Genomic DNA, 16,106 nt, shown 5'->3' on the forward strand with positions numbered 1-16,106 from the left:
ACAGAAAAGAATGCTCTGTGCAATAGGTGTGATCTACTTGGAAAAAGTAACTAAAGCAACAGCACTACTTATACTATGTTTTAACAATTTTTATTTTATTTCATTTTTTTTTTTTGCCATATTCATGGACTAATGCCACTATACCTCCCTCTTCCTGAGGTAATAAAATGCAGACAAATTTTGACAAATTGACAATGATATTATACATATATGTACATGCATTTTCCTCACGTTTCCTAATACTAGTTAATTGCAGATATGCCAGTGCCAGTGTGGTATCCATATTCAAATCAAATATGAAGAGACATTAATTTGTCAGGGGATCCAAGGGGACTCAGAACTGTAAATCACTGGAACAACCACCCCTCCTCCTTATAGGTCGGTCATAATTCTTTTTGGGATTCAGTGTCCGAAACTGTTTTTTGAATTGGGTGGCCAGATAAGAAACCTCTGGACACTGAATTCCAAAAGAGATTAGGTCAGTAAATGCAAACCTTTTCAGGAAACCATGCTGAAGTGTGACGACATTCCTGTCATTTCTGGTTCCAGATGTTAACACATTGCACTGGATTTAAATGAAAATTGCATTTGGATGTTCACCTAATGTTATTTTATCTATTACAAGGACCCTAATTACCTGTCAATGGAAATCAATTAATATAAGTGGTCAAGTGACTCAACATATAAAAGCCAGGTATTGTTCACTTGAGTATAAGCATACTGACCCTATTTAAATACATACTTGATCATCATTATTGAAGGCCAATGGAACAGTTGATATAACAAAAGAAATATTGTAAGCAGACAGGTTCAAGAAATGCAGCATGCTGCAATAAATAGAGAATACTTTTTTTGGCTCAGAAAGGGTCTGAATTTATTGGGTTTTGTTTTAAAAAGTGATGCACTGTTTTCAGACAAAGATTTAGTTTAGAAAACAGTTAATTTCATGTCAAATGGACAATCTTTTTTGTAGAATTTATGTCAGTAGGTGGATCATATGTCAGTTGAGATATAATATGTCAATTAGTGGTTCTCTCTGACCTTTTTGTCAGGAGTGATGCATCCGTGTGAAATTCATCTCTGTATTTGGTCAAGGACCTTATAATTCAATATATGGGAGAGTGGACAGGGGATGGGTGTATGGGGTTAAGGGGACAGAAATCGGTGGTTGAAGTTGTGGGGACGGTAATGATGGTTGAACAGGATGGGAACAGGGGAGTGAAAAGTACGAGAAACGGGAATTATGGTTGGGAACAATACTATTATATCATTTCTGTGGTTCCTAAGTTGGCTAATTCAATAATATATCAAATTATAGTCACTCATGGAACTGTTTACGAACTTGTATACTACACGTTACACAGTGTGAGAGATGACTTTCCCCTGCTATCTACCATGTGTCTTCCAATAGACAGGGTTTGGGGTAGTAATCTTCCAATTTCCTCGACTCCTTGCTTTGATTTCAATATACTTACAAAGTAATCCACTACCCCGTCTAATCTACTCGATAGTGGTGGTCGAATAGTAGTAGACACATAACATGTGGCAGATGATAATGACGCGAGATTTATGGCGCGAAATCCGGGGGTGCGAAAAGCACTCGTCGCAACGTCGGCCGAGTCCGTACCTGAGTAGCGGAGTCACCCGAGGTTTGCCGATTGGTGCGAAAAGGTGTGAGTTACATGTGGAGTTTAACTGGCCTCTTAGACCAAATATGGAACAAAACTCCGTTCAAATACTAAATATGACAAATAGCGAGTTGATAGTAAAAGTCTTCTCAGTTTTCCGGTTGTAAATGTTCAGACTCCACTTCAAATACATATTGGGTCCATATGATATTATATCGATTCCATACTCACATAAGAAACATATGGAAGTTATGCACACATTTACTTCCAAGACTTGTTATTAACTAAATTAAGTATTGACGGTAAATCGATTCATTGAAATACTAATTTATGCAATACTTTTAATATTCCATGCAAAAAAAGAAGACAAAAATGAACGGTATCAATTGAAAATGTAACTAAAAATTGTGTTAAAACATGGGAGAACAAATTGTAGTAAACATGCATGCAATAATATTTTGAAAAAAAATGTAATTTTCACACATTTGTATAATCGACACCCCTGCTTTTCAAAGTGTTTGGATCTAACCCTGTTGTATAGTAGAACTCCCGACCTGTGTAAGGTAACGCAAAAGAATTAAACACAACAGATTTCTTAAACAGATTCTGAAAAAAAAGCATTCAGTTTTGATATTAAGGTGTAACATTTTTGATATTCAAGATATAAATCATTTCTTCGTAGGTATAATGTATATAAAGAAGTTAATGCTTTCTTTGATTTTTCTCGGCGGGGCAAAGCCAGTTTTATAATCCTAAATCCTGAAGCGCATCTCAGTTTATAACAAATTATGAAACGACGTGTACCTTTAAAGCACTTTAGACCACAGCCATGGAAAAAGTGATAAACACATTACCAACATTTCGTGCAACTCAAAGGCTGCGTCAAAAACATGAAGAAACTAGTCCTATTGAAATCGAAATATATCACAGAATCTCCATTTTATCATTGTTTGACCACGGGTTGGTCATTTATGCCGTTATTTAACCTTTCTGTCGGGGTAAAATATTTGTTCAATACAATTTTCAGGAAATAGAAACTGGTCCTGTATTTACACAACCTATCTCGAATGAAATAGCTATCTATTAACTTCTAGAATAAACATTATATTTTAAGTTAAAAAGATGGAACACCTAAATACAAATACGCAATACTCGGTAGAGATATTTCATATTTTGTACAAAGCGATTCCAAAATCAGTTTCTGTATACGTTGTTTTCAAAAGATGTTGTCAAAATGCTGGAATTTTGTATCGATAACATATTGGACATGTTTTCGAAAGATGGTCGGCATTCCAGTAGAAAAAATTGAGCTCCGCTATTCGCTGACATATTTCTTCACTTTTGTTAGGGTGAATTTATAGCTGATCTTATCCAAAAGAATGAAAGTCTTTGATCTCATATTCCGCTATATCTTTAAACAATCCTAGATTCGGGGATTTTATACATCATTTACCTCAAAGAACTTGAAATAAAGGAAACTAGACACTACGAAGTCAGACACATATCTTACCTACTCTTGGAGATTGATGGACAGGGAAAACTGATGACCAAAACTATACTGCAAATGAAGTGGTTTCTCATCCCGTATCGTCAATTTTCCCTTCATCATTCACCTACCACAAACGCAACATTATATGAGCATTTAGTCGGCTGTTTCTATAAAAATAACATAGAAGACGCTTACCCTACCGGTGCACCTGGTTAATGCTCATATATTTCAGTCATTTACATTTCTTGTTTTTTGTTGAGTGTCTGTTTTCCCTTTCTAGTCGTTATCCTAGGACTATATTATTTTGGCTATTGTTCCAATACTGGTTACCTTGATTTCCCTCTTTCAAATGAAACGGTGCATAAAGAAATAAACAACGAACCGGGGATGATCTAAAGTGCTCCGGTAGGGCATCCGTTTCCGTCTTGCTGTTAGCTTATCTCATGTCTAGTGAAAGAGGAATGACGCATGTGAAATCGTTAATCAGATCATGGTGAAGATCGTAGAATGTTTTTGAAGAGACGATCTAATCCATGAACAACATAACCTTGTCGTGGTTGATGTAGCCCCATCTACAAAATCGATGTAATGGTTGAAATTTCTAACAAAAAATGAGTTTAAAGAGAGATTCTTTACACACTGGAGCAGCTGGAATGTTACTATGTTACTAAATAGGAAAAGACAGTTGTCAAGGGAGACATAGTCCTCACTTTAAGCTGAAAACTTTTCTCTGCTAATTTTAAGAAAACAGGCTTCTTTGTTTCAGCAGTCATTAATGCCAAGCTCTTCATGAAAGAGTAATCAAAAGAACCAAGATTATAGCAGTAATCAAAAGAATGTAATCCAGGGATAAAGACCAAACATGGAAAACAGACATACACAGCAAGAACATAAAGTAACTAAAATCACACATACAAAGTAACAAAAGCAAATGAGCAATTCGGACTCCACTAAAAACTTGGAGCATATACCAGGTGTACCGGTAGGGTAAGCGTCATCTGTTTTTTTTTAGAAACATTTTAACACTATTGAATTCAAAATCAATGATTATTTTGCTTTTATTTATTATCTTCTTTCCATCTTTTCGTTTTTTTTTTTGGTTTTTTGTGTACAACAAATAAATGATAATTTTAAAATCTGACAAGTGTAGAAATGTGGCCATAAATTATAAGGAAACACATGTATATGAATATATTCTCTCTTTTATCTTTATGATATTTTACACTGATATAATGTTGAGACCACATCCATAACAATACACAAATAACGAATATTCAGTGCAGTCCGTGTAAAAGTCAGGCAGGCCCCAATAGAACTGTGACAGTCTTGAAGATCGAGGAAGATGGTGAATGTTTCTGTTCTTAAGTTGATCAAATGAACTGCAAACTTCCCTACCATATCTTTTATTTCTATTTAGCCAGTCAAAACCTTTCCCTATAGCAAGATTTAATGCAGCAAAAAAATAGTCATACTACAATCCACCTGATATTTACATGGTTACATACTTCAAGCAATGTCATGGATAAATTTGCAGCTAAACTGATGAAAATTACTACCAATTTCTATAAGATGATTAAATACAACCATTAGAAGTACGTCCTGACATCTCAGAATGTATATTTCTCCAACTGATTAAACATTTAAATGCACTTTCGTTCTACAAAATGCTTCGAATTACGGCCATTATGAAATTAACTTGTGTGAGTTTTTTCATACACACTAAATAACAGGCAAAGCAGGTAATGCAAATTTAGTTACCTTTGAATAAACCAAACAATTATTTCATATATTTTTAAAATTCAAAACAGAACTGTTTGTTCTCAAAATCACATTTTAGAATTAACATAAATCATGTGACGCCATAACAACAGAAGAAAATAAAACTAATGATTCCAGCCAATCAAAACACGACTTACACATCAAATTAAATTAAATTATGTAATTTCTATATTTACTAAACTCAAAAATCTCAGTCATTATGATAAATGCTAAAAATTACAATTAGCTGTTTTTTTATAATTGTAAACTACCAGACTAACCAAATACAGAGCAAAATCAGTCACTAAAACTCTACAGTATTTCAAGACAGTGATATACAATGCGCAAGTACGTGGAAACAACACATTTCTATTTACATAAAAAGTAATGTTGAAAACAATTAAAAGAATACATCCAAGTAAATTTAACAATTTCAACATGATATTTATATCTTTGCTATGATTAAATGACTAGAGACAAAAATGTGAGCTGGTTATCACAACTAATAACTTGAAAGAACTTAAAATTCATGCAAAAGGAATGGGTTTATTAAACTTTTCCCCCATCATTTAAATTCTGTAAATGAAGGAAAATAATACAAGATATAATCCAGACAGTAGTCAATATATGAAGGTCGTGTCCCATTTCAGGATCAATCAGTTATAAGGGATTGAAAAATGGTAAAAATGGAGTAAAATTGAGTGATTTTGGGCAGCCATGATTATTTTTCAAAAGACATCACATATACTGTTCAAAATTAAATTCTACCTTAATTGTTACCTTCGTCATGACTGTGACACCTGCCATATTCAAGACTGTAATAAATGTTAATAATATTGTATCTACAGATTCCAATTCCTTCAAAAAAAGTTTACAATATAGTTCATACCAATTCCTGTCCCTTCAAGAAAGATGACAATTCAAGTTCTTTCACAAAATTTGATGTTAAGTTGCTACCAATTACTATTCCATTGAGAAAGTTGACAATATAGTTCCAATCGATTCCTGTTCATTCAAGAAAGATGACAATATAGTTCCTACCCATTCTTGTCCCTTAAAGAAAGTTGACAATTTAGTTCCTACCAATTCCCATTCTTTCACAGTTTGACATATAGTTCCTATCGATTCCTGTTCCATAAAAAAAGTTGACAATACCGTTCCGACCGATTCCTGTTCCATAAAGAAAGTTGACAATATAGTTCCGACCGATTCCTGTTCCATTAAGAAAGTTGACAATATAGTTCCTACCAATTCTGGCCCCTTCAAGAAAGTTAGCAAATTAGTTCCTACCAATTCCCATTCTTTCACAGTTTGACATATAGTTCCTATTGATTCCTGCTCCATAAAAAAAAGTTGACAATACAGTTCCTATCGATTCCTGTTCCATAAAGAAAGTTGACAATATAGTTCCGACCGATTCCTGTTCCATTAAGAAAGTTGACAATATAGTTCCTACCAATTCTTGCCCCTTCAAGAAAGTTAGCAAATTAGTTCCTACCAATTCCCATTCTTTCACAGTTTGACATATAGTTCCTATCGATTCCTGCTCCATAAAAAAAAGTTGACAATACAGTTCCTATCGATTCCTGTTCCATAAAGAAAGTTGACAATATAGTTCCGACCGATTCCTGTTCCATTAAGAAAGTTGACAATATAGTTCCTACCAATTCTTGCCCCTTCAAGAAAGTTAGCAAATTAGTTCCTACCAATTCCCATTCTTTCACAGTTTGACATATAGTTCCTATCGATTCCTGCTCCATAAAAAAAAGTTGACAATACAGTTCCTATAGATTCCTGTTCCATAAAGAAAGTTGACAATATAATTCCTACTGATTCTTGATCCTTCAAAAAAGTTGACAATATCTGTCTTCTTTCTTTTAATATTTGTACGATTCTATGGAAATCATGCTTAATCAACAAATTTTGTTTTAAAGCAAGAGACGACTTCAGTCTGAAAGTCTTACATATACATGTAACTGTAGTTGATTCTATCAAATAAAACTTTGTGTATATGTTAATATCCTTATATTGGCATTATATGGTAATATTTTGTGATGAGTATGATACTGTAAAAGTACTACTATCATTCATAGAGTACCAATTTTTGTGTTTTTCATGGGTAGGCCAAACCACGAAATTTGATTCCCAACAAAAAATTTGATTTCCATAGATGTGTTAGCTGAAAACCTCAAAACCATGAATTTAAGAATCTTTGAACTTGTGTTCATTCCCTAATCCACGAATTAAAGAACTATCACAGTAGCTACTTTTTTCATGTGCTCTGTTTTTCCTCAGTTGAATATCAACCGTTAATCTGAAACCTTAGCTTATAAAGCATGAAATATTACAATGCAATGGTATTATTAATGATACAATGGCATAAGTAAATCATGAGAAATTTATGCAGATTGAGCTTTAAAACTGAAAGTCAGATGAGTTACATCAAATTAATGCTGAATTCACTTAAAACTCACTTCTAATTAAATTAAAGTTAAAATTTTAGAATTTATATGTAGGATTGGTTCCTGTGAAATTCATGTAAACTGTCAAAATTTGCTCAAACAATATTTTGTACATGAAAGTTATACAAGCTTGAGTAAAAATACAGTCTTCATAAATATTATGTAGAGAGATAGCCATAGTAACCACATGCAAATTTTTTATTCATAAAAAATCTCAATGGATATTCTAGATTTATGCAAAGAAAAACAATACAATAAAATAAACAGCAGCACTAAAGCACTCTATGGATATTTACCCCCTTTTTTCTAGTGTACAGAACACCAATACTTTGAAACGAAGATGGGTTGTCCTTCCTACTTGTTATTGAAAAAATATGCATCATTTTATGTAAATTCAGAAATTCTGATCAACAGTACAACGCTTTGAACTTGTAGCTAAAATGATTAATCTTTAAGAGGATGTCAAGAAAGAGACAATTCATAAACAAACAATCAGTGTTGTTCTGAATAGAAATACCATACCCTATCATCAATTAGAAGATAGTTTATCTTACTTGGGATTATTTTTTTAATTATTTAAGGCTAACAATATCAATGAATTAGAAAAATCAATTATGATAAAGAGTCTCTTTCAGTGAAGACAAACATTAACACTGTACCAAAATATTGTTTAAATCCCTAAAACTGTTTTAATAAAGGTAAATTATGATGCTGTAAAAGATAAGACAGAGGTATTCCATAATAGGCCCATCAATAGACATATATAATAAACACAAAACAAAGAAACTATGAACTGATTATATTAACAAAGAGACTAGATATATTATACCTGAATAAAGATAGATATAGCATGCATGAATATAAATAAACATCATTTTATTTAAAACTCGATTTGCAACATATATAAATAAACAATTTAAAACTATTTATAGAACCATTATCAAGAGTAATATACTTACTCCATTAAGTAGTGCTTTCACATTTAAATGTGATAAATTCAAAATTTTGAGACATCTTCAAAATACATCACATAACTTTATTATAACAATTGAAGGGGGTTAATCTTGTGAGAACAGAAACCCCACTATACAATAATTTCAAAGTGGAAATAGCCATAGAATCTTGAATAATACATACGAAAAAAAACATATTAAAAGTAGATCTGTATTTTATGATATGTAACACTGAATCTAATTTTAAAAAGATTGGGCAGTGCATTTCTTTAATTAAAATCTGTATCTTATGATCTGCAACACTGAGTTTAAGTTTGAAAAGTTTTTACAATGCATTTCTTCAATTATAATCTATATCTTATGATCTGTAACACTGAGTGTAAGTTAGAAAAGACTTAGCCATGTGTTCCTTTGATAATCATAATGAAACCAAAAGTGTTGCAAAGATCAGTGTATATCAGACAGACTGACAAACTGGGAAATTTCTAAATTACCAAAGCTACAGGTATTATGATAATCAGGAAAGTCAAAGGAATATATAATCTCCTTATCTGTCATTTTTCTCTTTTTTTCTGATTTGATTTTTAATTGAATTCTTGTAACATGTACTTATTTATATGAAAAAAAAAGAATCAAATTAAATCATTATTTAAACTTCGTTGACTTAATCCACAATAGATTTGATTTTATAACAAATATGAAAAGGTTAACTATTTGTGAAGTGCTTTTCAACAAAATAAGATAACAAAAATATCAACAATAATTCAATAATACAAAGGTCTAACAAAATATACATCTCAAACTAAACTACATGTATGTCAGTGCAAAAATACATTACAAAGAAATCAAGCTCTATTTATAACCATATTCTATAACTTCCTTTGGGTTTATCCTAATTCATTAAAATTTAACAAAATGTTTATTGTCCCTATAAGGACTGATTTAAACAAGTGTTGTCAATAAATACACCTTGATACAACAAAGACTTTCATCCCTGTTCTCATTTTGAGTAAATACATGCGATCAAAATGGGCTTTGTAATGGAAGTATGGATGCCAATGATAAATAATCAGTTCTGAAGTAAAGCACTCGTGAGAAGCGATGAATGAAACCAAACCCACAGAATTGGAAATAATAGAATGGGTGACTAAATACAATGAATGAATGCTTAAATGACTTCGACCTATCATATGATATTCGAAACTTCAAAAAGTCAAAATTGACAGAGTTAGATGTTTTAATTGAGAAGAAAAGAAGTTTTTTCTTACATCTTATGTTTATGTATTTTTTTATAATTTGGACAAAAATTAGTAATAGATGAGGTACACTTATTAGGGAATACAGCCCATCTACAATTCTAATTTCCTATCATATAAATGTGAGATTGTGAACACATAGAGAGTTTAATAAATTAAGTTTTTTTTATGATTAAAAAAAATCAACCAAATCTATGCTTAACACAGTCCAAAAATTTGAATGAAATAAATAGCTGCATATCATTCTGACACATTACAATTTTTAATATTATCGACATTTCAGCTCTGATTGTGATGTTTCCTTTCAACACATATGGGTTTTAATTCTTACAGAAAAAAAAATGACATATTTTTTTGCAGAAAGTGCACCTTATTTAACTTATCATATTGTGTGACAAGGATATAGGTACCATACAAAAATACTGAAATAATTTTTCACAACAATACATTTCATCTATCCTCATTTAAACTTTTAAAAGCATATTTCCCTTGAATCAAACAGGAATTATAACCAAAAATGTACCACCACACAAATTTCTATGCCAAATCTTTGTTTCTAGGACAATTATAACTACCTCAATAATCACATTATCAACATGGGCATCTACTAATAGAATCACAGACTGTAATGCAAAAAACTATCAGTTTAAAAGTGCCAGTCTCTATAAGAATCAGGCAAAGGGTGAAACATGGTCAGAAATAACCCATCATTCGATGTATGACCAGAATCAAGAAATACAAAAAAGGCTTTCCATAACATTATAGAAAATTGAGTAATAATTTCATTGAAATGCACTAAAAATGAACATTTAAGGGGCAGATAAACTTGTTTAAAACTTCAATTTTCAAATATATGAATAATGAAAAATTGCCTAACTTCTTCAAGATACAGAAATCAGAAGGGAAGACTTTCTTGAGTGAAAATTATATGGTCAGATTGGTAGGTTTCTGTCATTTAACCTGATTCTTATAAAGACTTGTGCTACAAAATTCTACACATTGAAGATAACCCACAAAATTCAAATAGAATCATCCTGCTGGAAGCAGGAATTTCGTTGTATCTATAACAAACACCCTGTACATTACAAACAAATAAAATGTTTAACAGAATATTATAACAACAATTTACTGTAAAGGTACTATTACTCTAGGGTACCAACTATCATGGATTGTATGGTTTTCTCAAAGCATGAATTTAATTTCCCAACTTAAAGTACATTTTTTTTTTTCAAATCTAAGGAGATTAACAAAAATAATTAAAAGCTTCTGAAGCTGCAAAATTTCAACAAACCACTGAAATCAATACCCAGGAAAATGATACCATTACAGTTGAAGGAGTGCACTATTTTTTTTACAATTTTATCACATAAATAACAGAAATAAATCAACTTTTGCAAAATAACAAATTTATTTTTACTGGTTTTCAGCAGTTTACAATACTGTTTCCATCACTTCACTGACTAGAATTAACATGTTGATTATCTCCCCTTGCAAAGTTTCTTCCCCTCCCTCCTTGAGAGTTGTCTTTCCTTGGACTCCACTGACGACCTTGACCTCTCCCTCTGTAGCCACCTCCTCCTCCTCTGCCTCTATAACCATAACCTCTGCCAGACTGAGGTCTTGGACCTCCTGCTGACTGTGGACGTAGCCCACTTGAGTGAGGCCTTTGGTCTTGTCTTCTAGAATCTTGCATATTTTCTGAAATGAAATTTCATCATCAGAGGAAATAAAAATATAGTATGTTACTCCTTTAAACAATGTACTTAAAATATTTTAAAAATTTGATAGTTGAGAGACAGGAAATTGTATTGGTTACATGTATCTTGAATCTTGAAACACCTTTTTAAGCATTATAGAACCATCTTTTTACTGCTGAATTATATTAGTGGCTATGAAATGAAAGTTGTTAGATATATACAAATTGATAGAAGGATTGAAATTTTTATCTTAATGATTTTATTTCTGATATGTATTAACTATAAAAGAACTTAATTTTCTACACAAAGTCATGGTAGGTTAAGTGCATCACTCAGTTAGACCATCCCCACAGTTTCATTAATATTATGAACGACAGACAGACAAACAAACAGATGGACAGACAATGGTACATCATACTACATCCTGTCTAGAAGACAAAGCATATAAAAATAGGAAACAATCCAATTATTCAAGATGTATACCTTTGCTTGGATGTGTCTGAGGTCTTGGTGATCCCTTGTCAAAGCCCTGTAAAATACAGTTAACATAATAATTGAAAGTCAAGGTTGGTAAATGGGTTAGAGCTAGAAAGATTGTTCTTAACAAAATAAAACATCGCCCCAAGCTTGGAGTTGTATACAGACCTGATTTTACGAGGTCAACAAACAAAGTGGAAATTGGCAAAATCGGAAGTAAATACCAGTAAAAATGGAATTATAATGAGACAAAAAAGCACAATTGTGTTTTGAGTAAATTTCTGCACACACAGTTTTTGAGTGTCTTAATTTTCGCAATTTTCACCAACATATAATGATATGAACAATTCTCGAAAATATCATCTCTCAATGGATTTGCAACTCTTTCATGTAAACACAAGAATTAAGTACATGTACACGTCACAGATTGTGGTAAATCCATATTTCATGTCAATTGTTGACATAGTGTAAATGGTATAAATGTTGGATTAGTGATTTGAAAACCAATAAAAGATTTGTTGAGGAGATAAAAGTGAAAAACACCACAAGAGATATCTTAATTCAAAATCATCTTAAAATCTCATTACTTCCCCTGTGATAAACATGTTATTAAGTTGGCAAATCTAGCGAGCGGGGGCCTCAGTAGTGTCTGACACATTTGGCAAATCTAGCGAGCGGGGGCATCATTATTGTCTAACTGATACATTTGATTTACTAAAAAATATAAAAAATCACAACTAACAAATGAGGCCGGGGCTCCGATTAAAAACAGGCCTTCTAGTTTGAAAAATAAACTATTTTCTTTACCTGCCTAATCTGTTTTTTTTTTTTCAGATAGCATGAAATGAAATATATTATTTTTGGCCTGAATAAAATTGTAGTTATTGATATGTTTATCCATACAAACCATATATCCTAAGCTCTAATCAACCTGTCTTAGTTTTCCTTTTATTTCGTCTACCCCAGACTTGACTTTTAATGAGCAACTCAGCAGGTGTTTCAAGAAAAGCAGAGGACGCTTACCCTATTGGTGCACCTGGTCCTTGCTCCCAGTTTTTAGTGGAGTCCGAGTTGCTCATTTGCTTTTGTTACTTTGTATATATGATTTTAGTTACTTTATGTTCTTTGTTGTGTATGTCTGCTTTCCATGTCTGGTCTTTGTCCCTGGATTACATTCTTTTGATTACCGCTATAACCTAGGTTCCCTTTATCATTCTTTCATCATAAAAAGATTTAAAAGGTGTGAAAGTAATGGACAAAAGATTTAATTATGTGAAAGTAGTTGACAAAAAATTGAATGATGTAAAAGTACATTTAGTTGAAAAAAGATTTAAAACATGTGAAAGAAGTTGACAAAACTTCTGACTGATATCTTTTTCATTATTTCATGAATCTTAGGTAAGTCTGTACTTGATACAGAAAATACGCTTGTAAGTATATCGCAGAAAAATGCATACTTGTCTTCAGTAATGAATGTATTTTTCCACTCAAAATGGTGAAATTAAAATTTTCAACACACGAGCTTTAGCGAGCATGTTAAAAATCATTTTACCATCGATAGTGGAGAAATAATTCAAATCAAGAATAGGCTGAAATGAAATAGGGTTCTCTCATGAAACATGTAGAAACCTTCAAAAATTTAAAACTTTCGCAAAATTTAAGTCACCACTCAGTGGTTTAAAAGGCACATGTAATTTTAAGCACCAGTGAAGAATTGGAAAAAGTTTATATACCAACAGTACCTGTACATGAAGAGAATTCTTCAGTCGTTGCTGGAGTTCTGCCATTTCTTCAGTCTCTTTAGAGTCCAATCCATGGGCATGGTTATCTTTAGAAACTGAAGAAGAGAAAACCAAATAAAAGTTTGTTTCAAAGTTATATATATATTTTAGACCTAAAGTGTAGTGTTTTCAAATTATATGCATTTTATAACTGAATTGTTTTCATAACAAAGGAACATTTATTATTATTTATCATAAATATTTTGTTAAAAGATTTATGTATTATAATAATGTTTTTTTTTACCCATTGGATGAAATGATGACACATGACATTATTCGGATATTTTTCATTAAGACAATCTTTCTATATCACATTTCTCCAACACTTTATGCAGGAAGCCTTAATGTCATGATAAAAACTCTTATCGACCTTGTTTCATTTTTTTTTTTGCAATGCTGTGCTAGGTTATTAAGTTTTAACAGTCTATAGCTTTGTTCAATGTTAAATTTTAGATCCATGATATCAAATTGTACAAAAGACAACAACTGTATAACAGCATGGCTTCACAGAAGATGACAACAAGGGTCAATACAGACAGTCAGTCTCATTTTTTTAAATGATTTTTTAAAAAATCTAATTTTTTAAGATTGGCCACGTTAGTGTTATTTTTATTTAATTTCAAAGAATGAGAAAATGACACATGATCATACATGTAGGTAACGACTAGTCTTCATGACTTACAGTTCAGTAAATATAAAAAGCTTCCAAACCTTGAACAGTTACAGATTTAAAAAAAAAATTCAGCTGTCATGACTTCCTTATTGGATTGCAGTTTACTGTGAAAGTATTTTTATTCATGGGTTCCAATTTCGTGGTTTAGGGGATTATTATCAGTTCATGGATTTTTTAATTCATTAATTTTCCAACACTACTATACAAACAATTGGAAAATTTCCTTTTCACTACGAACCAATGTTCATGGTTTACCCAACCAAGGAAAACCACAAAAACTGGTACCCCACGAACAATAGTACTTTCATTGAAATTTCACAAGGAATTGGAATGAAATTAAAAAAAAAAAAAAATAGTTCTAGTATCGATTTCAAGATGAGATCATTTAGCACTGGTGGATTGTAACTCCATATATAACATATTGATCTTGTGGAAGTCATTCACAATTTATAAAATTGTCATTTATCTTATCTGAAATCAGAGACATCAATAGTAAAACTATGTGACAACTATCAGTAACAATACCCTATTGTAGATTTTGACCTCGGACTGAAACACAGACAATACAGTCATATGACACTTGGAACAGCCATCAATAAAGCGTCCTTTCAAAGATCTTACCCTCAGACTGAGACACTGACACTACAGCCCTATGCCACTTGGAACAGCTATCAATAAAATATTCTATCAAAGATCTCACCCTCAGACTGAGACACTGACACAACAGCCCTATGCCACTTGGAACAGCTATCAATAAAATAATCTATCATAGATCTTACCCTCAGACTGAGATACTGACACCACAGCACTATTGGGGACAACCACATTAGAATTTGTTGGTTCTTCGTTGCTTGTCACAGAAGAGACAGAAGGACGGCGTAGTGAATATGTACATTTAACTGGAACAACTATAAGGTAATAAATTCATACATATTTGTATAATTTAACTTCAGTAGTAACATGCTTTTTGATTGGATAAAAGATTATGTCCATCACCTTGTAGACCAAATTTTGTTATGTGAACATGACTTCAGCAACCTCATTTAATGATTTACTGGTTACATTTTGGTACTAAAATTAAATAATAAGGAATGCCTGTTAGATTTTATCTGTCAATGAAGAAATAACCTCAATCATCTGGTGATTAAATCCTTAATTCTGTATAGTGTTATGTACTCCTATACTCGGCTTCACATAAATAACATACTGTTAAAATTTGAATAAAAATATTTTCTACGACTTTATTGACACCTTCCGTCGTTTAAATTGTCATAAATGACTTGCTCATTCGTTTAGCCAAACGGCTTCTCCCTAAAGATTGAATCGTTAAATTCCGGTCAGATTTTAATTCTCAGTGCCAATATTTACATTGTAAAAAGTCCGCCATGTTTACAGTGATCGGGTTGCTAGGAGATGTTGTTTACGTTTAAATGGTTTGTCCAAAAACCGAAGAACCCAGAATGCATTTCGGCGTTATTTCGGATATCTCGGATTTATTATACGCGAACAACGTACAATACCGAGAAGTTGATCAAGCAGACGATTGTCACCGGAGTTCGACGGGAACTTACGAACTTCGTTTGTAAACAAATCGTCCCGTAGAAACCAACATGGCGGATATTAGTATGGGATTTTCCCGTAAGGATTTGTTACGCATGATTTAAGCTAATAAGCGACTTGTTTAGGGAGAAGCCATTTGGCTAAACGAATGAGCAAGTGATTTAAGACAATTTAAATGACGGAAGGTGTCAATAAAGTCGTAGAAAATATTTTTATTCAAATTTTAACAGTATGTTATTTATGTGACGCCGAGTATTGTCATATGCTATAATTGCTGATATAATTTGATTGGATAAATTGTTTGTGTTATAAAAATGACAAATGATGTCAAGTGCTATAAATCAATTTTAAAAGAATACTTAACAAAGAAAA

At 32.1% G+C, this 16,106-nt stretch overlaps 1 protein-coding gene across 3 annotated transcripts in view; it reads right to left on the reverse strand.

Annotated features, from left to right (window-relative positions):
• Window positions 1–4,301: 4,301 nt before the first annotated feature.
• Window positions 4,302–16,106, reverse strand: part of LOC148599360 (spermatogenesis-associated serine-rich protein 2-like) — a 38,532-nt gene continuing 26,727 nt past the window's right edge. For all 3 annotated transcript variants that reach the window (XM_088557330.1, XM_088557331.1, XM_088557329.1), the window contains exons 12-15: window positions 14,954–15,082; window positions 13,463–13,557; window positions 11,727–11,772; window positions 4,302–11,244 (exon numbers count right to left, since the gene is read on the reverse strand). In XM_088557330.1, the coding sequence (XP_088413456.1) occupies window positions 11,000–11,244; window positions 11,727–11,772; window positions 13,463–13,557; window positions 14,954–15,082 (515 nt within the window). In that variant the 3' untranslated portion in view covers window positions 4,302–10,999. The remainder of the gene's footprint in view (window positions 11,245–11,726; window positions 11,773–13,462; window positions 13,558–14,953; window positions 15,083–16,106) is intronic.

This window comes from Perna viridis, chromosome 13 (assembly GCF_037379345.1).
Source record: "Perna viridis isolate PV_CMFRI_1.1 ecotype Kerala chromosome 13, ASM3737934v1, whole genome shotgun sequence".
Taxonomy (NCBI): Eukaryota; Metazoa; Mollusca; class Bivalvia; order Mytilida; family Mytilidae; genus Perna; species Perna viridis.